At 39.7% G+C, this 24,602-nt stretch overlaps 1 protein-coding gene across 3 annotated transcripts in view; it reads left to right on the plus strand.

The window, feature by feature from the left end:
* LOC117518842 (phosphatidylinositol 3-kinase regulatory subunit beta-like) overlaps nt 1–24,602 on the plus strand; it is a 57,185-nt gene that overhangs the window by 18,823 nt on the left and 13,760 nt on the right. For all 3 annotated transcript variants that reach the window (XR_004563090.1, XM_034180086.1, XM_034180087.1), the window contains 3 exons: nt 5,942–6,067; nt 6,713–6,797; nt 12,611–12,709. Coding sequence is in view for 2 of the 3 variants with exons in the window: in XM_034180086.1 (XP_034035977.1) it covers nt 5,942–6,067; nt 6,713–6,797; nt 12,611–12,709 (310 nt within the window). In the remaining variant the exon portion in view is untranslated. The remainder of the gene's footprint in view (nt 1–5,941; nt 6,068–6,712; nt 6,798–12,610; nt 12,710–24,602) is intronic.

Consider the following 24,602-nt stretch of genomic DNA (forward strand, 5'->3'; position numbering starts at 1 on the left):
CAGGGGTGCTGAATTCGGCTCATGAGAGTGTGAGTGCCCGCACACACATGGTCTCCAGCTGGTCCAGCACTGGACTCCGGAACCCTCAGCCACAGTGGGGTGGGGTGAGGGGTCAGCACATTTACACCCATGTGTGTTGCTAGGTTATGCCACTTTCGTGTGGCACTTAGACACTTTTAACAGACAGGTCGAATGTGATCTCCTGCTCTCCACTATGGTACCAGGTGCGCGAAATAGTGTGCCTTAATTGAGAGAATAGTGACATGACAAGTCGGGGGGTCACGTGACTCATGGTGTCATCTTGGTTCCAAAATAGCATTCACTGTTAATCTCTCTGCATGTAAATCCAGCTATTTTATTTACTTATTCGCTGAAAATGCCAGGTTGATTTGGATGCACAAATAGACACAACAAGGGCTTCATGATGTATAGATTCCCTTCAGATCTGAACAGAAGAAAAATTTGGGAAAATAAAGTCAGCTGTGTGGGATGGAAGCTGACATCATCAAAGTTTTGAGAGGTAAATTTATTGTTCAGTCCCATGTACAGTAAAACTCACCTAAGACGTCATCGTATAAAACAGATATTTGCAGTCACCAGACAAAAAAGTCCCAAAGTTTTTGTATTGTTTTCCATGTAATAAACACTGTATATAACGGATTTTGTACAACAGATTTTCACTCACATCCGATAAAGTGTCCCATCCGATCGCAATGTATTTCCATTAAAAACCCCGAGCAGTCTGGACGTGCACAGTAACAGAGGTACAAATTAAAGTTCAGCACTGACACTCACAGATTTGAGGAAAGTGGGACCGAAGTCATTTCTGTGATTAAAAGTCCGACCATTTATTTTTTTCACACCATGTTCGGACTCAGACCCGCAGCCTGACATGCACCGGTTAAATCAAACACAAAAGGCTCTGATTTGACACTTTCCTGCGTTCACTCTTTCATATTTTAATAGTATTTGCGGTGCGCAAGCTGATTAAAAATAGATCAGAAAAGTCAGCAACACCGAGTGGAAAAAGAGGAAATTGTACAACTTTCCCTTGAATTGGAGGTGATGATTGTAGAAAGAAAAGCTTGTTGAGGGTCATATTAGTCCAGAATAAAGCATAATCCAGAGACGGAGAACTTTAAAACTGTCACACACGTCATTGCAACCCAGTCTTGATTCTTTATTTGGAACCCCATTGGCTTCCACTAGGTGGTTGCTAGTCTTCCTGGGGTCCAATAATTTAAAATCACAATACAATTACATTCCAGCAATAGATAATATAATTAAGTCACAACTACATTTCAATAAATACTCCATACAGTGAACAAATTCAATTCATAATCCTTCACATTGAACTCTGTCCAAAATCTATGCTTTTTTCAATTCATTCCATACAGTTTTGTTTTAAAATCTTCTTAAAATAATATCTACAGTTTATTTGCCTTATACCCCAAGACAAATGGTTCCATGCTTCTGAGGATCTAAATAACACTGTTCTCCTCATACAGTGGGACTTTGGAATAGGTACGATTAAATGACCAAGGCTAACCTGCCGAGTGACATGCTGATGACAGTAGCCACTATACACCAATTTATCTGCAAAGAAAGTTGGATACCCTTTAAATATAGGGTATCTGTCTCACATTTTTTTTGTGCACCTGTCACGAAATGAGTCAAATTTTCGTGACAGGTTTTTTTAACTCACTATTCCTAACCCTACTCCTGCCCCGACCCTAACCTTCACCATAACCTATTCTTACTCTTTCCCCCCACCCTAACCATAACCACCCCGACCCCCCTGCTTCATTTTTAATTTCGTGCAGCCATCACGGAATGAATTAGAATGACTTTGTGCTGCCGTGAGGAAAATGAGGGACTTTTCCTCACAATATCACAACCAATAGATTAATGTATATTTTGTGCTGCTGAATCATGAGTTGCCATGAGACCAGTTGGTCATTGCAGGACACGGAGTTACAGAGCTGCAGAAGCATAAAATCTGGCTTTAAATTAATTAAATAAATCATCATAAATTGTAAATGTATGTAAATTTGATAGTTTAACTAGTTTTATATTCATTTTGATAGCACCTGTAACTGGATGTGTTGCTGTATGTAGTTAAATGATTTAAAAAAATGTTGAAAACATAAAAGGTTCATTCAGTAGTTCAGCGCAGTTGGAACCAAAATGGCGCCATGTTCTGAGTTGATGCCACTCTCTCAATTAAGGCACTCTACCGTGAATAGCCCCGCCTTTTCTAAGTGTGCAGCGAGCAGTGTTAGATGTTCGTGTGTGACATCTGGAATTTGGCTGACACCTGCCGAGAGGGGGATTGAATGAGCACGCGCAGGGCATTCGCTGTCTTTGGGCTGCTTGTGTGCAAGAATGTTATGGTGACAAGTGTATGAGGTGTTGGAGGTGGCTCCGATTTTTCACGAATGGCATACAATTCCTCCTTTGTGCACTAGTCGGCTTCAATCGTGTTATGTGTGAAGGGGCCCTTAAGACTGAAAGGGATTTACAAATTGAAATTAGCGAAGAGGTGTGCAGTAATATAATTTCAAATATAGGCTGGGCAAATAGAGATGCTAGAAGGAAATTTATCCATTACAAAATTATATATTGCCATTATTTTACACCATCAAAGCTGTTCAAAATGTGATTACTACAGAGTAATATTTGTTGGAAATGTGGCATAAATACGTATTGGAACGTACTTTCACTGTTTCTGGGAATGTCCATTGGTCTTTTCATTTTTGGAGGGAGGTTATTAAAAACTTGGAAAAATGGACGGGGATAACCATTCCAGCAGTACAGCAGTTGTGCCCATTGAGAGATAAGTCCTTCATACCCCCTTCATCTACAAAGGAAGTGTTCGGATTTTTGATGGCTACATTTATAGTCTGTCACAGGGCCATATATAGACAAACTAACACAGTCACACCTGCATGCACACCTACGAACAATTTAAAGTTTCAAATCCACCTAACCTGCATGTCTTTGGATGTGGGAGGAAGCAGCAGCAACCCACACAAACCCGGGAGAACATGCAAACTCCACACAGAAAGGCCAGGTGGGGATCAAACTCATGACCTTCTTACTGTGAGGCAACAGTGCTAACCACTAACCCACCATGCTGCCCCAATAAGTACATAAGCTGAATAAAATATATTTTCCCACAATTTCTACAAAGTTTCAGTAAGTACATAAACTGAATAAATTCTTATATTTGCTGTGATTTCAAGTTTAAATAAGCTGTGTTCAGGAGGTGGGGTGCTGACTAGAGTGCCTTAATTGAGAGAGTGGGATCAACTCAGAACATGGCACCATTTTGGTTCCAACTGCACTGAACTACTTAATGAACCTTTAATGTTTTCATCATTTTTTAAAATCATTTAACCACATACAACAACACATCCAGGTACAGGTGCTATGAAAATTAATAGAAAAATAGTTAAGCTGTCAAATTGACAGAAATGTACAATTTGTGATTATTTATTTAATTCATTTAAAGCCTGATTTATGCAGCTGCTGCTGTGTAACTCCGTGTCATACAATGACGCACGTGACAGTTTTAAAGTTCTCCATCTCTGGATTATGCAGTATTATGGACTAATTTGACCCTCAACAAGCTTTTCTTTTCTACAGTCATCAATCTCCAAAGCTAAGCTGAACAATTTCCTCTTTTACTGACTTTGTGCTGTAAAGTTGCAGACCTTTCTGATCGATTTGTAACTGCACTGTAAAAACTATTATAATATAATGGCAGACAAAGGAGTAAAAGCAGAAAAGTGTCAAATCACAGCCTGTCTGATTTAACAGGTGCACGTCAGGCTTCAGGTCCCAGTCCGAACACGGTTTGAAAAAATAAACAGTCTGGCTTTTAATCAGGGAAATGACTCTGGTCCCACTTTCCTGAAATCGGTGAGTGTCAGAGTGCTGAACTTTAATTTTTACCTCTGTTACTTTGCATGTCCAGACTGCTCTGGGTTTTTAATGGAAAAACATTGTGATCAGACATTTATCCAATGTGAGCGATATGTATGTAATGGATTAGTTACAGTCAGGAGGTGCCAAACATCTACGGTGAATCCTGAATCGGGACGTGCACCTCATTTAATGGCCAGGTCAAAATTTCCTCTGAAAATTTTTTTTCTACCAAATGTATTTGATCCATTATCAAAATGTAATCAGCGTGCACACTGCAAAAGCAGTGTTTGTTGCTTTCACTACACAGCCTGCAGCCTCCGAGTCTGAGCACGGTGTGAAAAAAAAAAAATGGTCGGACTTTTAATTACGGAAATGACTCCGGTCCCACATGCGAGGGGTTTAATGGAAATACATTGTGATTGGATGGGACATTTTTTCCGATGTGAGCGAAAAATCCGCTGTACAAAATCTGTTATATACGATGTTTATTACGTGGAAAACAATACAAAAACTTTGGGACTTTTTTGTCCAATGACTGTGAATATTTGGTTTATATGCTGACTTTTTAGGTGAGTTTTACTGTACATGGGACTGAAAAATAATTTTACCTGTCAAAACTTTGACGATGAAGTTGCTTCCATCCCACACGGCTGGCTTTATTTTCCCAAATTTTTCTTCTGTTTTGATCTGAAGGGAATCTGTGCATCTTGAAGCCCTTGTTGTGTCTATTTGTGCATCCAAATGCACAACAACCCGTCACTTTCAGCGAATAAATAAAATAGCTGGATTTACATGCAGAGAGATTAACAGCAAACGCTATTTTGAACCCAAGATGGCACCACGAGTCACATGACTGATTTTTTCAACTCGTCATGTCGCCACTCTATCTATCAAGGCACACTAGTACTGAGGATTTGCTGTTTCAAATATTCTAAATGTACTGTTTAATTTTGTCTGACTCTCTTCCAATAACCTGTTTAATAGGAATCCTTTTATTTTCATATAATTGATAATAAAACTGATTTTTTTTTAAAACAATATGAAATACTATGTTCAAATAATAATATAATATAACATAAGTACACGTCTTTGTACATCTCACCTTCAAACATAGCCTCATACGACCATCCATGAGAAATCTGCTTAAACTCCAAATTTTCTATCGGAATACAAACTTCCTACGGGCACTGCACTAGTATCAAAATATTAAATGTGTATGCATTCTATTTTATTACACAACAGAATAAGATGTAACAGCTGGGATCACATGGTTTACAGAGGAGAATGATTCGCCTCAATTTAACATATATTTCACACAGAACATTTATTGGGTTTTTGTAACTGGCAAGTTTTAACAGATCACGGTTTGCTGGCGTTGGGTTAATGAGTTCACATATTGTCTAATTTTACAACTGCATACATGCGATTCCTCCAGCACACGGTTCAGTCTGCAGAGGCGATTTAATGCATCTGTGAACATTCCATCACAAGTGCTGACGGGATGATTTACATCATCTGCTAACAGCATGACATTGTGTACACACACACACACGTACATACACTTGTGCATGCATACACAAACCCATGTTGAGTTGTCGTCCGTGTATAAATATCATTCTGGTAAAGAGAAAAAAAAATGTGACTGACAGCTTCTGACTTTTACCAAGCTTCTCTGAGGCTCCACTAACAGACACAACAGTACATCGGATCCTGTCCTTCAGTCCGATGGGGCATCACCCCACAGACAGCTGTTGTTTGTTTGGAGAGTATGAGCACTAACCAGCATTAAGGCCTGCTGAGTGTGCCCGAGTGCTGAGGAGTGCCAGTCCTGGTATTTTGGGCAGGCGGGCAGTGTCACCTGTCAGTAAACTAGTCTGGACAGTGTCTCCCAGATGGTGCAAGACTGAGCAATGCAAACATAACTCCCAGTAGGCCGGCAGTGTGCACGTAGATCGCAGACACTGACCGACGTGCACAGTAACACAAAGCTGTTCAACGATTTATGTTCCAGAGTTCTTGAAGCCTGTGATGGGCCAAATGGGCAACGACAAAGAGGCTCTGCTGCACACCTTCACAGTGCTCCAGGATCATCCTTCCCCCGCTCAGGCTGATGACATGGTTCCGGCTCAGCAAGGAGGTAATCCCTGAACCTTTTCCCTAACTCTTATTAGAACAGACTGCTTGCAGCATGAATAGATTTGCTCTGTCATGAGCTCATATTGTGGCAATGACAATATGCAACTGTTAAGACTCTTAGCTTATTAACTCTCACTCATTACATTATTAAAAGAGTTTTATTGAAGCACCAGTGCAACCTTTATGTGCTTAAATATTAAGATAAAATTTAATGTATGTCAGCCGCGTTATCACCAGGAGGACACCTCATTTCAGTGTCAGGTGACTGACAAAAATTGAGTGTTTCATAACTTATGTATTAAATACTGTATTTTTTTTATATATATATTATTTTTTGGCTTCTCTCATATTACTCAGAATTATCACACAGGTTCAAATACATATCTGCATGTTGATTTGGCAAGTTTTATGTCAAATTGTATTTTCCTTTTTTTTTTTTTTTGTGATGAGTCCTCTCACTTTGCTGAAGTAGTCTATCGCTGCCAAAACAACAGTTGGCGGCTTTTTTGTTTAAGGAGAAAAATGAGACCTGGTGTTTTTGATGTTTTGCACTCTTACTAAATGTACCACAGCATTAAGTAAAGCCATTCAATAAAAATGACCTTTAAGGTAGTAACATTTAAAATTCTATAATTGTGTCCACAAGAACTGAAGAACATGGAAATGGCTGACTGCAGTGCTGAAGACAAACTCTTATCCAGTGCTGAGTGGTACTGGGGCAACATCTCGAGGTACTGAGTCCTTTTTATATGACCTGATCACACACTGTTACATTATTGTGGAAATATCTTATGCATGTTAATGATTCTTTGCAAAATGTGATTGTTTCAAATGATTTTTCTTTATTATTATGTCAGTGAAAAAAGTGAAATTTCCAAATGTTAATAAAATTGGAGCTGCACAGATTAATTACTGTATATACGATAATTTAAAAAAAAATTATGTCATGAGAACTATTTAACATTATGAGAAAATAATGGGGAAAGGTTTTGACATTTGCCCAAACTATTATCGTAGTATACTAACATATACGAGGTCTATTAGAAAGAAACCGACCTTTTTATTTTTTCAAAAACTATATGGATTTGAATCACGTGTGATTGCGTCAGACAAGCTTGAACCCTCGTGCGCATGTGTGAGTTTTTTCACGCCTGTCGGTTGCGTCATTCACCTGTGGGCAGGTTTTGAGTGAGCACTGGTCCACCCCCCTCGTCGGAATTCCTTTGTCTGACTTCTTCCTGAGAGACTGGCGCTTTGCTTGATCAAAATTTTTTTCTGAAACTGTAAGGCACATCCAAGTGGACACCATTCAAGAAATTCAGACGGTTTTCGGTGAAAATTTTAACGGCTGATGAGAGATTATGGAGTGTTACTGTGGCTTTAAGGACAGCCCACGGCGCCGGACGGCACGCCGTGCTCCGAGCCGCTGTCGTCAGCCTGTTTCGAGCCGAAAACTTCCAAATTTAAGCCTCTGTTGACCCAGGACGTCGTGAGAGAACAGAGAAGTTTCAGAAGAGCTCGGGATCAGCAGTTTATCCGGACATTCCACTGTTAAAGATTTTGTAATGAAAGACGTGCAGATGGATTCGCGCGTTGGCACCGAGCCGCTCATCGCGCTTGGTTTCTTTTCTAATAGACCTCGTAAACTTGAAAAATATGAATAAGGCCAGAGTTTTCATTCCATTGTGACTTCAAAAACCATGTTAATTTTAACTAATAAACTGTTATATAAATAATGAATGTTTATGAGTTCAATAGTACAAATATTTCATGAGGTGAAAGATGGAACATTCCATCTTTCTTTGAATTAAATATTCATTCCATTGAAAGAATGAAAAAACATTAATTATTTGTTTTATATAACAGCTAAAATGGATCCTTGTCATTTGATATTTTATTCATTTATAAACAAGAGAAAAGGGTCTTATATTTTGATGTTCCACTAGTGCTTAACTGTCCAACATGAACTTTAATTTGGAGGCCAAAATTGTGATGATGTAGTCTGTGATGCCTTGCATTCACTTCGTGTACATCCACTTTTTACTTATTCCTGTGATGGTTCTTGGCCCAGCGAGACATCAGCATCAATTTGACCAGCTTGCGCTCAGCCTGGGTTCGTGTGTCATACATCATATGGACAAAATGAGGAACCTTGGGGTAATTTTTGATCCCACGCTGTCCTTTGACCTCCACATCAGGGATGGTACTAGGACTGCTTTTTTTCCATCTGCCAAATATAGCGCAGATCTGCTCCACCCTGTCTATGGCTGATGCTGAGACCCTGGTTCATGCTTTTGTTTCTTCTAAGTTAGATTATTGTCATGTCCTGTTTTCAGATTTACTGCAGTCCAGTGGTAGGGGTCTTCAGCTGATTCAGAACACTACTGTCAGACTTTTGACACAAAGCAGAAGGTTTGAACATATCATACCCATTTTGGCATCTTTACACTGGCTTCCTGTCTCTGTGAGAGCAGATTTTAAGGTTTTGTTATTGACTTATGAAGTTGTTCATGGAGTGGTGCTGTCTTATCTGGCTGATCTGGTGAAACCCTATGTGCCGGCCCTTGTTTTGCGGTTGCAGGATGCGGGACTTCTCTGTGTTCCCAGGGTGAAGAAATCAGCAGGTCAAAGAGCTTTTTCTTATCGTGCACCCACTCTGTGGAATGGTCTTCCTGCGACTGTCAGGCAGTCAGAGTCCCTGGGCATTTTTAAGTCAAGACCTAAAACCTATTTTTATTCTCTTTCTTATGAATAGGGATGGGTATTGATAAGATTTTATCGATATCGATGCCATTATCGATTCTGCTTATCGATCCAATTCCTTATCGATTCCCTTATCGATACCTCGTGAATTTTGTACTAAAAGTAGGCTTTACAGGTTTTCTATGTATTTCATTGAGTCTTAAAGTAAATAAATATGAAATTGATCTCTTGGACATAAATAAAAATAAACAAAACGGTGTTTCACTTTGAAGTTATTAATTCAGACTGGACTCTATCGGTCTAACTTGACAGAAAGCCGTGCAACGTTTGGAGCTGTGTGAACAGAACAGAGGACGAGTCTCATTTCTTTCTCGCAACAAGACAGGAGTCCCAGTTAGTAACTTTAATACGCACAAAATTGACTCACGATTGCCATATTCAGGGATGAAAGTGGTGAAAAACAAAAAAGCTGAAACCCAAAATTACCCCCAACACCACCTGCACGAAAATGTTTGAATTCTAGAAGCTCTGAAATGCAATCTGGGACTATTCCAGACAATAAACTGCAGTGAGTACAGCATCCATTTAGGTGAGAAAAAAAAACAACTTTCCTAGCTTGGCAGATAATTCTGGAGGAAATCACTGAAGAAATTAACACATTGAAAATATGGGTTGACCGAAACAAATAAATAAAACAGGGATGAAGTGGAGGTGTAAGAGTCACTTGGTGTTCATAGGAAACATTTATTTCTGTATTTATTTATTTATGTTCATTGTTAGTTGGTTTTATATTTTCTGTTGTGTTTATATTCAGATTCTTTTTGTCTCTTTCTCTAAAATTGTATATAATAAGTACATATTGTATATAATAATCATTAGATTATTAATATATAAACAAAAATAAATTTAAGAACTATTACAATTTGAAAACAAATGCACCCGAACGTGATGAGAGCTGCAACTGCTTAATGCTAACTTTTAAAATGGAAAATGCCTTAGACATGCTAACGCGTTAGCATCGCTCCCGTTTTAAGTTATAAAATACATCTATCAACTGTTTCAGAAGATCATAACAGGTCAGTAAATAATACTCACAGACATATGCTCTTTAGGGCTTTAGCAGGGGAAAATTAAGCGAAAGAAAGAATAAACGAAGCAATAGATCGAAGCATTGCTTCAATCTGCGAACCACTGCTTCGATTGGTTCAAGGTTCAAAGCAAAGCTGCGCTGCAGAAAAGTTGACCCGCTGCAGGGTCTGTAATCAATGTAGAGAAATGATCATTTTCCAGACAAACACCCCCCCAAAACAACGGCCACTCTGAAGAACTGATAACAGAATCATTAAGCACAAAGCTTAATGATGTTGGTGGATCGAATCATTTCTTAATGATACCCGAAAGGAACCGGTTCTCGATACCCATCCCTACTTATGAAAGATAATATTTTTTAATCTGTTTTATTCTTTTACTTCTGTTTTTAATTACGTATTGAATTTTTTTTTATTTGTATTTATTTATTTTAAATTTTATATTGAACTGTTCTTTGTGAGGTGCCTTGAGACAGCTTTTGTTGTGATTTGGCACTTTATAAGCTGATTAAATTGAATTGAAATAAAAAAAAAAGACTTCATGTAATTTGTCCAGCTTTTCATCCTAACAGCTCTTCTTGCCTCCAGACAGCATAGTGGATTTGGGTTTTTTTGTGTGAGAAGAATTAGCACCGACAGTTAGCTCCTTCAAATCATCGTCTGCTAACAACAGACGTTTAGCTATATACGCTGCCCCCAGTAATGTGAGTGCACATGGTGGTTGGATCATGCAATATAGCACATTTCATATAGCACCAAAATCACACACTAAAAAAGAACTATTGCACGGTCAATGAAACACAATGGCAAATGGTATGAATAATCCATGTCATGTGACATACAGTAGTGTTCAGAATAATAGTAGTACTATGTGACTAAAAAGATTAATCCAGGTTTTGAGTATATTTCTTATTGTTACATGGGAAACAAGGTACCAGTAGATTCAGTAGATTCTCACAAATCCAACAAGACCAAGCATTCATGATATGCACACTCTTAAGGCTATGAAATTGGGCTATTAGTAAAAAAAAGTAGAAAAGGGAGTGTTCACAATAGTAGTAGTGTGGCATTCAGTCAATGAGTTCGTCAATTTTGTGGAACAAACAGGTGTGAATCAGGTGTCCCCTATTTAAGGATGAAGCCAGCACCTGTTGAACATGCTTTTCTCTTTGAAAGCCTGAGGAAAATGGGACATTCAAGACATTGTTCAGAAGAATGGTAAATGGTAAATGGACTGCATTTATATAGCGCTTTTCCATCTGCATCAGACGTTCAAAGTGCTTTACAATTATGCCTCACATTCACCCCGATGTCAGGGTGCTGCCATACAAGGCGCTCACTACACACCGGGAGCAATAGGGGATTAAAGGCCTTGCCCATTTGAACCCATGATCTTCTGGACTCAAGCCCTACACCTTAACCACTAGACCATCACCTCCCCTAATCAAGAACAGCGTAGTTTGATTAAAAAGTTGATTGGAGAGGGGAAAACTTATACGCAGGTGCAAAAAATTATAGGCTGTTCATCTACAATGATCTCCAATGCTTTAAAATGGACAAAAAAAAAAAAAAAAAAACAGACGCGTGGAAGAAAACGGAAAACAACCATCAAAATGGATAGAAGAATAACCAGAATGGCAAAGGCTCACCCATTGATCAGCTCCAGGATGATCAAAGACAGTCTGGAGTTACCTGTAAGTGCTGTGACAGTTAGAAGACGCCTGTGTGAAGCTAATTTATTTGCAAGAATCCCCTGCAAAGTCCCTCTGTTAAATAAAAGACATGTGCAGAAGAGGTTACAATTTGCCAAAGAACACATCAACTGGCCTAACGAGAAATGGAGGAATATTTTGTGGACTGATGAGAGGAAAACTGTTCTTTTTGGGTCCAAGGGCCGCAGACAGTTTGTGAGACGACCCCCAAACTTTGAATTCAAGCCACAGTTCACAGTGAAGACAGTGAAGCATGGTGGTGCATGCATCATGATATGGGCATGTTTCTCCTACTATGGTGTTGGGCCTATATATCGCATACCAGGTATCATGGATCAGTTTGGATATGTCAAAATACTTGAAGAGGTCATGTTGCCTTATGCTGAAGAGGACATGCCCTTGAAATGGGTGTTTCAACAAGACAATGACCCCAAGCACACTAGTAAACGAGCAAAATCTTGGTTCCAAACCAACAAAATTAATGCCTCGCAGATGTGAAGAAATCATGAAAAACTGTGGTTATACAACTAAATACTAGTTTAGTGGTTCACAGGATTGCTAAAAAAAGCAGTTTGAATGTAATAGTTTTGAGTTTGTAGCATCAACAGCAGATGCTACTATTATTGTGAACACTCCCTTTTCTACTTTTTTTTTTACTAATAGCCCAATTTCATAGCCTTAAGAGTGTGCATATCATGAATGCTTGGTCTTGTTGGATTTGTGAGAATCTACTGAATCTACCGGTACCTTGTTTCCCATGTACCAATAAGAAATATACTCAAAACCTGGATTAATCTTTTTAGTCACATAGCACTACTATTATTCTGAACACTACTGTACAAGCCACCAATCAAATGAGAAGGATCCACTCAGCCATTATATAATACAAACTACCTCATGGATAGTCAATGGGTGCAGCTTTTGGAGCCTTTGTTTTAAGATTCCAAAACATTGTTTCCTCACTTTGTTTTTGTGTTTAGCTGTTTCCTTTAACACCAGTACAAATGATTTAAAACTGTGTTTGTATGTGTGTGTGCGCAGAGAGGAAGTGAATGAAATGATGAGAAATACTCCTGATGGCACGTTCCTGGTCAGAAATTCTTCCAGTAAGGTTAAAGGCGAATATACACTCACTCTGAGGTAAATATGTTTGAATGTTGTTATTATGTGCATGGACAAACAGATGTGCGGTGTGTGACAGCTGCACTCGCCAGACAAGACTGTGTGCAGTTTAGTTAGTGAAGGTGCACATGTCAGATGACATCAGTCTCCTATTTCCAAATACAACATTTTATGCAACACTTAGTCATTTTTCAAATGTCCAACACTCACACCCATCTCTAATAAACCCCACAACTTGTGGAATGTGGGTTGGGCTGGGCGGTGGGGGGGGGTGACACACTGAATAAAAATAAGTAAAAATCAGATGCACACAGACTAGAGGGAAAGATGTTGTAGCACAAATGCAATGTGTCATAATACCATACTGGACCAAATACAAGACAGCCACATTACAAAAACATCCCCCCTTTTTCCATGACATATTTTTGGAGATGGAGAGAGAGAGAGAGCGTGCCAGCCACCCGGCCAGCCGGGTCTGCTTTCTTACCTTATTGATGAACATGAAGTGTGATCAGCTTGCAAAACCCACAAAATATTTGCCGATCACCTGCTGCCTCCATATAAATCTTGTCCTGAGTGCAGTATGATTGAATGGACGGGTCTATATGGGGGGGTCATCATCACCAGATATCCTCAGTATTTCCCCACATCCCAGTGCACCTTACAGATGGCATGCATCCATGCCAGTAGTTTAGCACCTTTTAACTTTTGTAAAACAATCCTGACCTGCAGGTTTTATTAATCTTGTGTGAACACAAGTGTTTGTGTAAACGGAACTTTGTGCTGTTTATTTTAGGGCCCAGTCACACGGCACACAACGATAGCTGAACAAAGGAAAAAAGTCACGTCACAAATCGTGAACGAATGATCCTGCACTTCTCCCATCACTGAAAAGCCTGCGAGTCCAGAGTGCCAAAAGTAATGAAACAAAACCGAAACTAACAAAAGAAAAATGAAGCGAACCTTAAGGCTTTAAACAAAATCAAAACGAAACATTCTTGATGACATGACTGACAGCGGGTATGAGACCGAGTGCAGCCAGGCTGTGTTCATGTCCACAACACCGGCAGGAGCGGGGTCTGGTTGTCTTGACAACAGGTTTGTCTTCATAACAATAATGTGTGCACACACGCATGTTCCAGCCGTATATAATGAAAGTAGTTGATAAAACGTTCTTGCTGCTGTTGTTTCTGTATGACAACGCTGCTTTTCGTCCCACACATGGACGAGTCACGTTTAGCTCGTCGGAGCTTTAGTTATTGATCTGTTCAGATATTGTCAATGTTCGTGCAAGACGTCACACTTGGGAGGTTGGACAAAGTTGGACGACGTCAAACGGAACACTGATGGTGATGATGCAAACAATGACGAACCATCAACACATAAAGCAAAACAGAATACAGACGAATTGAGGTTGTTGTCGGGATTCGTTCACATTTTTCAACAGTTTGAAAATTCTGACGAAGCGCCAGCTACAGAAACTAAGCTGGACGACAGTTAAACGATGTCGTCGAAAGTCAATGTAAGTCCAGATTTCTTGTTTGTTTTGGCTTCAGTGTCCATCGTAAGTGTCGTGTGACCAGGGCTTTAAGAATGGAGACGTGACCATCCATTTTAAAACACACTGTGTACCTATTGGGCAGTATGTCTCACGACCTTGTCATTGGTCTATTTGATAACTTCATATCTCCTCTGGGATACCATGATACATACTGTTCTTTCATTTACCACACTACACAGACAAAATCGTCCACCTTTTGCATCTGCGCATGCGTCATTTCAGTCCACAGCAGACGGACTCTCTTCATCCAAAGCAATCAAATGGATTAGTGGAATTATTAACTTTATTAATTATTAATAAATTAATTATTATTAATTATTATTAGATGATAAAGGTAAAACCTCTTAAATCATTCTAAAGTCAGTTTTAAGCAGAAACAAGGCCGTTTTAAGCAGAAACTCAACGAAATTCCGTGACGCTTTGAAATGACCGACATGCAGTGAATGCATCAGCTAGCAGCTCATTTAGCCACGATGCTTTGATCACTTCTGCCACCTTTTATGATGAAATAACAAAAACAGCACAGGTGAGTGTGAGTACGCACACTCAGTAATCCCACAGTCTGTGTTCTTTTGGGAGGGAGCACCTCCACCTCCAATCACACACTCGTGCAGCTCCTGTTTAACCACTTATCTGGTTGGGATGTGAGGCGAAGCCGTCGCTAATCACACCAAACGCCAATCCAGCAGATAAGGAAACACCACAGGAAAACGGCTGCAAAAGAGTTCAGACTATTATTCAGTTTTAAGTCAGCAGAGAAATTACCTCCAAGGTAGCTGATTTCTCGGCGGGGAGGTGGAGTTGCAGTCCGGCCTTTAAGGTGGTGGTGATGTGGATGAGTGACAGCTGGTGCTCCCGGTTGCTATGACGCCCTCTCTTGCTTGAAGCCCGCACTTCAAGCAGGGTGCCATCTGGTGGTGGTGGGCCAGCAGTACCTCCTCTTCAGCGGCCCACACAACAGTTGGGTCTGCAACACCGGTTCAGATATACAATGCAAGCAGTCACCGCATATAAATGTCAAATGCAACATTTTTCAACCAATAACATAGCCCTACTGATCCATGTGCAGGGCAACGTCCCACCCATCTGGGTGTGAGGTCAAGAGCAGACGGAAGACGTAAGTAGAGCGCCATGTGAGGGCAGCTTGCAAGCTGTCGTAGCAACTCTCTGTTCAGTGAAGGCATCTTTTAATAAGACATCTAAAATTGAAATCCAGTTGCTGTCAGTCATTGAGTCCTCTGAGTTCACTCCTCACATTAAACTACCTGGAGGTGGGAAAATCCCCAACCAACCTTTGGATCACCTGTTCTGTTTTAGACATACCGCAGTTTGTATGCAGACAAAAAATACAAACTAAAGTCAGTGGAATGAGAAATGTCTGTGTGAGAGGTGTTCCACCTGCTCTGCACCAAGAGCACACGCCCCTGCATACCTCTGCAGAGCACAAACAGACAACAGTAATAACGGTGGGCACAGCTAACCAAAAACTTAGCTTTGATAACAGCTAATCAGCCAAGTGAAACGTTATCTTTTATAAAGCTAAACCAATAAACCACCCAAAAAATTATCAGAAACTACAGCTAACCAAAAACCGCTAACTTTCAGTAAACTACTAACAACCTGATTTTGAGTTTTAACACCACAATCGCTTCTGGTAGCATAAAAGGCGACCGCAGACCCAAACAATGAAGCAGTTGAGAGGTGCTAAGCTCAACTGTACACACACAAAACAAGCCATTATTCATTAACAGGTTATAGCAATGCCACCGTGAGGCAGAGGTCTTGGAAAATAAAGCAGTTTTGACATATGGTTTTGATTTAAAATTTAATTAATCCGGATAGAATAACTCCATTAATGTCAATTCTGTCATTTGTACAAAGTTAAAATATAGCATGTTTTTTCATTTTAAATAATGCACTAATTTTTCAATTTCAATTTATTTTCATTTATATAGTGCCAAATCACAACAGACACTTCACACAAGTAAGATCAAACCTTACTAACCGCCAGAACAACAGTGGTAAGGAAAAACTCCCTCTGAGGAAGAAACCTCAAGCAGACCAGACTCAAAGGGGTGGCCCTCTGCTTGGGCCATGCTACAGACACAAATTACAAAACTATTTACAAAACAAATATACAGGAAATGCTGTTGGTGCACAGGACAGGAGGATCACCAACACGAACACAACTCCCATCTCTGGATGGAGCTGCACCTTAAACAGAGAGAAAAAAAAACAGACTCAGGCATCAGAAAGACAAGAAATACAGTATAATTTGCCAGCATTAAACAACAAGAAAAACAGAAGAAATACTAAGGTGATCGCCAGCCACTAGCCTGAAGCTTCACTAAAAGATGCATAATTTAGGTAAATTTGAGGCCGCAGCATGCTCCGTTTCCTAAAAAATTAATTAAAAGAGTAAAAAGCATTAAACAAAACTATACCAGCATGCTAGCCATACGAAAGGGAAAATAAGTGCATCTTAAGTCTGGACTTGAAAATCTCCACAGAATCTGACTGTTTTATTGATGCAGGGAGATCATTCCACAGAACAGGGGCACGATAAGAGAAAGCTCTATGACCTGCAGACTTCTTATTCACTCTAGGGACACAAAGCAGTCCTGCACCTTGAGAATGCAAAGCCCGGGCCGGTACGTAAGGTTTAATCAGATCAGCTAGGTAGGGAGGTGCCAGTCCGTGAACAATTTTATAGACTAATAGCAGAACCTTAAAATCTGATCTCACTGGGACAGGAAGCCAGTGAAGGGATGCTAAAATGGGTGTAATGTGGTCGAACTTTCTGCTTCGTGTCAAAAGTCTGGCTGCAGCATTTTGAACCAATTGGAGAGCCCTAATGCTGGACTGCGATAAACCAGAAAATAGAACATTGCAGTAGTCCAATCTTGAAGAGATAAATGCATGGATCAGGGTCTCAGCATCAGCCATAGACAGGATGGGCCGAATCTTTGCTATATTTTGAATGAATGAATGAGTTTATTCGGCACACAATTCAACAACAAAAACAAAAAAACTCATAACAAAGCAATTTTACAAAAGTCCTGCGTGGCTGAAAAGGTGACGGCAGGTGGAATAAAGCAGTCCTCATAATATTTCTAATGTGGAAGTCAAAGGACAATGTAGGATCAAAAATTACCCCAAGGTTCCTCACTTTGTCAGTGTGATGTATGACACAATCCTAGGCTGAGCGTTAACTGTTCAAATTGATGCCGATGTCTCACTGGACCAAGAACCATAATTTCAGTCTTATCAGAGTTTAAAAGTAGGCAGTTTCTAGACATCCAACTTCTCACTGATGTGAGGCAATCTTCTAAGGATTTTATGTGACAAACATCTTTTTAATAACTACAGGCCTGTGTCTATATTGTCACAATTCTCTAAGATACTGGAAAAAGTATACAATAACAGACTGGATAGATTTATTGAACTTCACAACTTGCTTGATGACAGTCAATATGGGTTCAGAGCGAAAAGGTCCACGGCTTTGGCTTTGTGCAATTCAATCGAAGAGATTAATTAACATGTGGACCAAAGGGAATTAGTAATACGTCTATTTGTTGACTTAAAAAAGGCTTTTGATACAATCAATAATAACATATTATTTAAAAAGTTGGAACTTTATGGGATTAGAGGAGTGGCTCTGAACTGGATTAAAAGTTATTTGCAAAACCGGAAGCAGTTTGTTAAAATCGGGGACTGCAATTCTACATATCTGGACATTGTTTGTGGGGTTCCCCAGGGCTCTGTGCTGGGACCAAAATTATTTATTTTATATATTAATGATTTATGTAAAGTTTCCAATGTGTTTAAAGCAGTTCTCTTTGCTGATGACACAAACTTGTTTTGTTCTGGAGAGAATTTGCAGCGATTATTGTTTGATTTGAGTGTCGAAATGATAAAGCTGAAGAGTTGGTTTGACATGAACAAATTGTCATTAAATTGGGCAAAAACCAAAATGATGTTATTTGGAAATTATAAATTGGATATACAAATACAGTTAAATATACTTGGGGTAAATCTAGATTGTGTCAAGGAAAATAAGTTTTTAGGTGTGATTATTGATGATAAAATTAACTGGAGAGCTCATATTCATCATATTCAAAAGAAAGTCTCTAAAAGTATTGCAATATTGAATAAGGCAAAGTACACTTTAGATGGTAAATCACTACATACTTTGTATTGTACATTGATTGCACCTTATTTGACATACTGTGCGGACGTTTGGGGTAATAACTATAAAACTACTTTACAATCATTATTCATCCTTCAAAAAAGAGCATTAAGAATAATTCATAATTCAGGGTTTCGGGATCATACCAATCCGTTATTTATTAATCAAAGATATTAAAACTTTATGATATGATTACATTTAAGACTGTTCAACTGATGCATAAAGCAAGAAATAAACAATTGCCTCTCAGAATTCAAGAATATTTTATGTTGAGAGAGGGAAGGTATAATTTAAGGGGTACGTTTTATTTTAAAATTGCGGGTGCTAGGACGACTAGGAGGTGCTTTTGTGTTTCCATCTGTGACCCAAAAAAATGGAATAATTTACCAGAGAAACTTAAGCAATGTCCAGATATTAACCGGTTCAAACATTTATACAAACAAATGGTATTTGGTAGATATGTATTGGATTATTAGGGTTGAGTTGTGTTATATGTAGAGGCTGTTGTACTGGAACCTTCATTTATTTTTTTTTTTTTATGAGTTGTCTGGAGAAATATTTGACTTCTTTTATCTGTAACTAGGTGCTGCTGTGTTCAGATTGTGTTGGGTATAAATGTCTATGAACAGACATATATGCCTGATGATTTTATAAAGGAGGGTAGGCGTGGATAAGTGTTGCTTCTGCCTACACCTTTAGGCACCATGTATTTGATTTATTTTCTTATATTTCTTTTTGTTTTTGACTTTTCTGTTATGAGTTTGGTCATATGAGTGAATTTCTGTTATGCTTGGGTGTCTAATAAATTATTATTATGTAAACAAGATTACCAGCAGTTATCGGCATGTATCATGGCATGCATCGGCATAGCAGTGAAAGGCAATCTCAAAATGCCGCAATATGTGCCCAAGGGGTGCTATATAAAAAGAGAAAAGCAGGGGGCCTAAGACAGACCCCTGTGGAACCCGAAATTTCATGTCACTAAGGTTAGAGGTAGTGTTACTGTACAAAACACAGTGAGAACGACTGGTCAAGTATGACGTCAGCCATGTAAGGGCCTTCCCAGTAATCCCAAAATAATTAGAATATGATGATCCAAGGTATCAAATGCAGCACTGAGATCTAACAGCACCAGAACCGTAGTGGTGTCCGAATCCATTGTAAGCAGAAGATCATTCGCCACTTTAGTGAGAGCTGTCGCTGTGGCTCAAAGAGATTATTCTCAGTAATAGTCCACGAGCTGCTGTGACACCACTTTTTCCAGAATTTTAGAGCAAAATGATAGATTTGATATCGGCCCATAGTTTTTCAATACACTAGGGTCAAGATTAGGTTTCTTATGTAATGGTTTAATCACTGCAGATCTGAAACATTTAGGAACAAATCCAGAAGTTAAAGAAAGATTTATAATTTCCAGCACAGTCAGCCGAAGAGTGGGCCACAGGTCCTTAAACAGTTTTGTTGGTGTAGGATAAAATAAACAGGTTGTGCTTTTTGTTGACGTTACGAGTTAGTTTTGTCAGCATGCCTAATGAGATACTGTCAAATTCTGTAAATCTAGGTAATACCTCAGTAATGGCGCCCAGCTCAATAGCAGGGTGTAGTGGCTGGGTTAAGGCAAGATATGTTTAACTTAATGTTTAACCTATAACATACCTAATGTCTTCTATTTTCTTCTCAAAGTAATCCAGGAAATCTTGTGCTATAAAAGGAGAGCAAACTACAGATGGTTGTCCATCAATAAGTGTTGCCACCATGTCAAACAAGAACTTTGAGTTATGCTTGTTTTTGTTGATCAAATCAGAGTAATAGGTCCGCTTTGTAGCCAATAATGCATGCTTACAGTCTAAGATAGCATCATGCCACGCAAGGTGGAATACTTATAATTTTGAATGAAGCCATTTCTGTTCTAGACCTCTTGCCTTATGCTTGAGGTCATGCAGGCAATCTTTGAACCAAGGTGACTGTGATTTGGGGGAGCGCGGTTTTAACACAGATGGCGCAATCATGTCGAGTGTAGTTTGGAGCACTGAGTTTAAACTATCCACAAGTCTGTCAACTGATTGGCTATTTGCCAAATGTGAAGCTAAGACATCAAGCAGTCTAGCTTCGAGTTCAGAGGAGTTGATCCATCGTCGTAGTGATATATAAGGTTGTTGTTCCACTAAACACAGCAGCAAAACTGTAAAATTAATAAGTGAGTGTCTACAAAAATGCACCAGCCACCTATTTAACAATGTCAGCCTGCTAAAGGCCACATCAGTACCCCAGGAGGAGAGGGGACCAGAGACTATTAATCGATGCCAACACATCTTTCTGGCAAGGTCACGAGTCCTCTCAATGTCCATTTTTGTGACCTCTGACTGCTTCATCCTGACATCATTGGTGTCGACGTGAATAACTACGTGACTATATCTCATATCATGTTCCTTATTCTGTCTTCCCTTCTGCAGTGTCAGCACCCTAAGATGGGATGCAATGTCGGGAGCTCTGGACCTAGGAATACATTTAATGTCAGCCAGCGTCTGTAACCTGACTTTGCGGGTGATAGAATCCCCTATCACTAAAGTCTGGTGTTTCGGCCTGGAGACAGGAGTGGAAGTCACTTGTGGGCTCAGAGAATTCACATCAGGCAATTCCAAGGGGGAGAACCAATTCACAGTTTGCAGTGGCAAGTGTGATCAGGGTACCACAACTGGGCACCAAGCCACAGTCCAAAAGCCGTCCTCCACAGCCGGCATTTCTAGGCTAATGCTAATGGGCTTGCTAGCCAGCCCAACACTAACCTCATCTGGAGTGCCTGTAACATCTAACTACACTGAGCTAAGAAGCTGCTCTAACTTAAGGACACAGCTCTCTAAGAGAGCCACCCTATCTTCCAACATCACACAGGATTTATGGAGGGTGTAAAGTAGGTAAAGTAGTGTACTTTGTGCACTAAGAAATTCAAGAGTATAGCCAAGCAAGCACGAGCTAACCAATAATGGATAAGCTAACCACTCCTAAGGCTCACACAGGATTCACACAGATGTAAATAAATGAATTATAATTCACAGTAGTTACACTGAAAAACTGGCAGAAGTATTAGACTTGTAGGAACAGTAAAAAAAAAAAAAAGCGTCACAACAGCAAACAATCCGTCAAAAGCAAGTTGCCAGATCTGTGAGCCAGCCAAGCCGAACACACCCAAAAGGACTAATTCTGAAGTTTTGTAACAAACACAGACAGATGCCAAAGGGATTATGGGTAAATGAGCCTCCACTAACACTGATTGGTTGACTAATTCATTCTACGAGGGTAGGCTGAAAAGTTCTAAGGCTCCCCATGAAGGAGTAATGCATTAACTGCAATATAGTGAGCTTTAGAACTTTTCAGCCTACCCTCATATGTAAAAACCAACATGTTAATGTGACGTGACGTATTGTATTTACATATAAATGTGCTTTTGTAAAATATGCCATTTTATTCACATGTAAAAAAAAAAGCTATTTGCAAAAGCCAAAAGTAAAGTTGTGACAACCGTCTGATATAACCGGGGTCAAAATGCATAGAACACTGCCATCTACTGGCACCCAGACACTCAGACCCTTCCCCATAATCCTTTGCATACCAGTTTTTTTGTTTGTTTTGTTTTTGTGCACCAGAGTGTTGCTGAGGTTTAAACAACAGAATCCATGACGACAATTGTAAATGAACATTAGGATGATGGGATATCTCAATACTTAGGATGAATACTGTCATGAACACTACTGGCCAGTAGATGGCAGTAGAGATCGTAGCACAAACAGGAAGTGATGCAACTCACAGTGAATCCAATTGAAACTAATGGATTAGCAGAGCTTCTTCTGGCATTTTTACATAAAACAAACACAATAACAACATCTTTAAACCCAGACACTATATTCATGAGAGTTTTAGGCACAATATACAAAGAGTTTAATGCTGTTGTCCATGTGGAGCCTGATCAGAGGGTCTCAAATGCATTTCTCCTGTTGTGACTGTACTGAGATTACCCATAATGCACCTGGACATTGCATGTCCACACTAAAATCTTCAAAATTAGTGCAATACTTTAAAAGTAAATCATATAGCTGATATTTTCAGTTTATAAAACTTCAGAAGTGACATTAATTCAAATAACATGTCCAAAATTAGTTTGGTTAAAATTTTAACCATAAGTTAAAACTGTATGCCTCTGGATGACTTGGGTGATATCGCCAGTGAGTCAGTATGGTGTTAAGAGCAATTATCCTGCGATCAGTTCTTCTATAACTGCAGAGGATAGAGCGGTTTCTCCTGAAACCAGCTCTCCTCGGTTTACAGAGAATAGAGCTGTTTATCTGCTACAAAACATTTAACAGGTAATTGCTAAAATCTTTGAAATCAGACTTAACAAAGGTTTTTAATTGTTAAAGCTTTATTCACTACACCTGCAAAAATATGTTAGTGATCTGAAAATTATTATCCGATAATTGGTCCAATGATGGTTTTCAAAGTTATCTGAAAAGCTAATCCGATAATGAAAACGCTAGCTTTGATAATTAGCGGATTAGTGCCCACCACTGAGTAATAATAAAGGTTTGGGTAACTTAAAGGTATACTGTGGAGATGAATCCAGAGCAGAGAACAAAAAGTGCTGATGGCTGGTCATTTTTTTTCTTTCTTTCTCTGAAGAGTGATGGCCTGTTTGAGTTTCCACACTCATCTCCCATTTATCCCTAGCTTTATTTTCATGCTTTTCAGTTAAAATAAATCTTACAGTACTTCTCCTTATATGAGCCTAATCTCATCAGAATATGGCTAAACTCAGTAAACTTTCAATGATATATTCTCCATTGTTTTGTTTTTTTCAAAACAAAGTCGTGTTGACGTTGACATGTTCGGCACCAAATGTGAAGCGCAGGCCAGTGGGGGACAGTTGTGCTCGGGCTCGATCCAAGGCACCTGGGACCGGGCCCGAGCATGAGAACACCCGGAAAAATATTATCAGAAGAAAAATTAATACTGGCTTTTCAAAACTGATTATACGAGGTCTGTGATAAAACTAATGTACCTTTGTATTTTTTTCAAAAACTATATGGATTTGAATCACGTGCGATTACATCAGACAACCTTGAACCCTTGTGGTCATGCGTGAGTTTTTTCACGCCTGTCGGTTACGTCATTCGCCTGTGGGCTGGCTTTGAGTGAGGAGTGGTCCACCCCTCCCGTCGGAATCTCTTTGTCTGAGAACTTCCTGAGAGACTGACGCTTTGCTTGATCAAAATTTTTTCAAAAACTGTGAGGCACATCAAAGTGGACATCATTCGAGAAATTCAGCTGGTTTTCGGTGAAAATTTTAACGGCTGATGAGAGATTATGGACTGTTGCTGTCGCTTTAAGGACTGCCCACGGAGCCGGACGTCACGACGTGCCCTGAGCCGCCGCTGTCAGCATGTTTCGAGCTGAAAGCTTCCAAATTTAAGCCTCTGTTGACCCAGGACGTCGTGAGAGAACAGAGAACTTTCAGAAGAGGTCGGGATCAGCAGTTTATCCGGACATTCCACTGTTAAAGGAGATTTTATTAATGAAAGACGTGCGGATGGGTCCGCGCGTCAGGACGCAGCCGGCGCGGTGTGGCGGCACAGGAAAAACCCCTCCGTGTTGATAACCATTTGTAAAAACCAGGCGGCTTTTGATGGCTTTCAGTTGAGTGAGTATCTGAGAAATTGTTTAACAGCTGGACATGTTCCAACTTGTCCTTAAGGCTTCCAACGGAGGTGTTTTTCCTGTGGCGGCGCGCGGCGCCGGCTGCATCCCAACACGCGGACCCGTCCGCACATCTTTCATTAATAAAATCTCCTTTAACAGTGGAATGTCTGGATAAACTGCTGATCCCGACCTCTTCTGAAAGTTCTCTGTTCTGTCACGACGTCCTGGGTCAACGGAAGCTTAAATTTGGAAGCTTTCAGCTCGAAACATGCTGACAGCGGCGGCTCAGGGCGCGTTGCGACGTCCCGCTCCGTGGGCAGTCCTTAAAGCGACAGTAACAGTCCATAATCTCTCATCAGCCGTTAAAATTTTCACAGAAAGCCAGCTGAATTTCTCGAATTATGTCCACTTCGATGTGCCTTACAGTTTTTGAAAAAATTTTGATCAAGCAAAACGTCAGTCTCTCAGGA

This window comes from Thalassophryne amazonica, chromosome 10 (genome assembly GCF_902500255.1).
Source record: "Thalassophryne amazonica chromosome 10, fThaAma1.1, whole genome shotgun sequence".
Lineage (NCBI taxonomy): Eukaryota > Metazoa > Chordata > Actinopteri > Batrachoidiformes > Batrachoididae > Thalassophryne > Thalassophryne amazonica.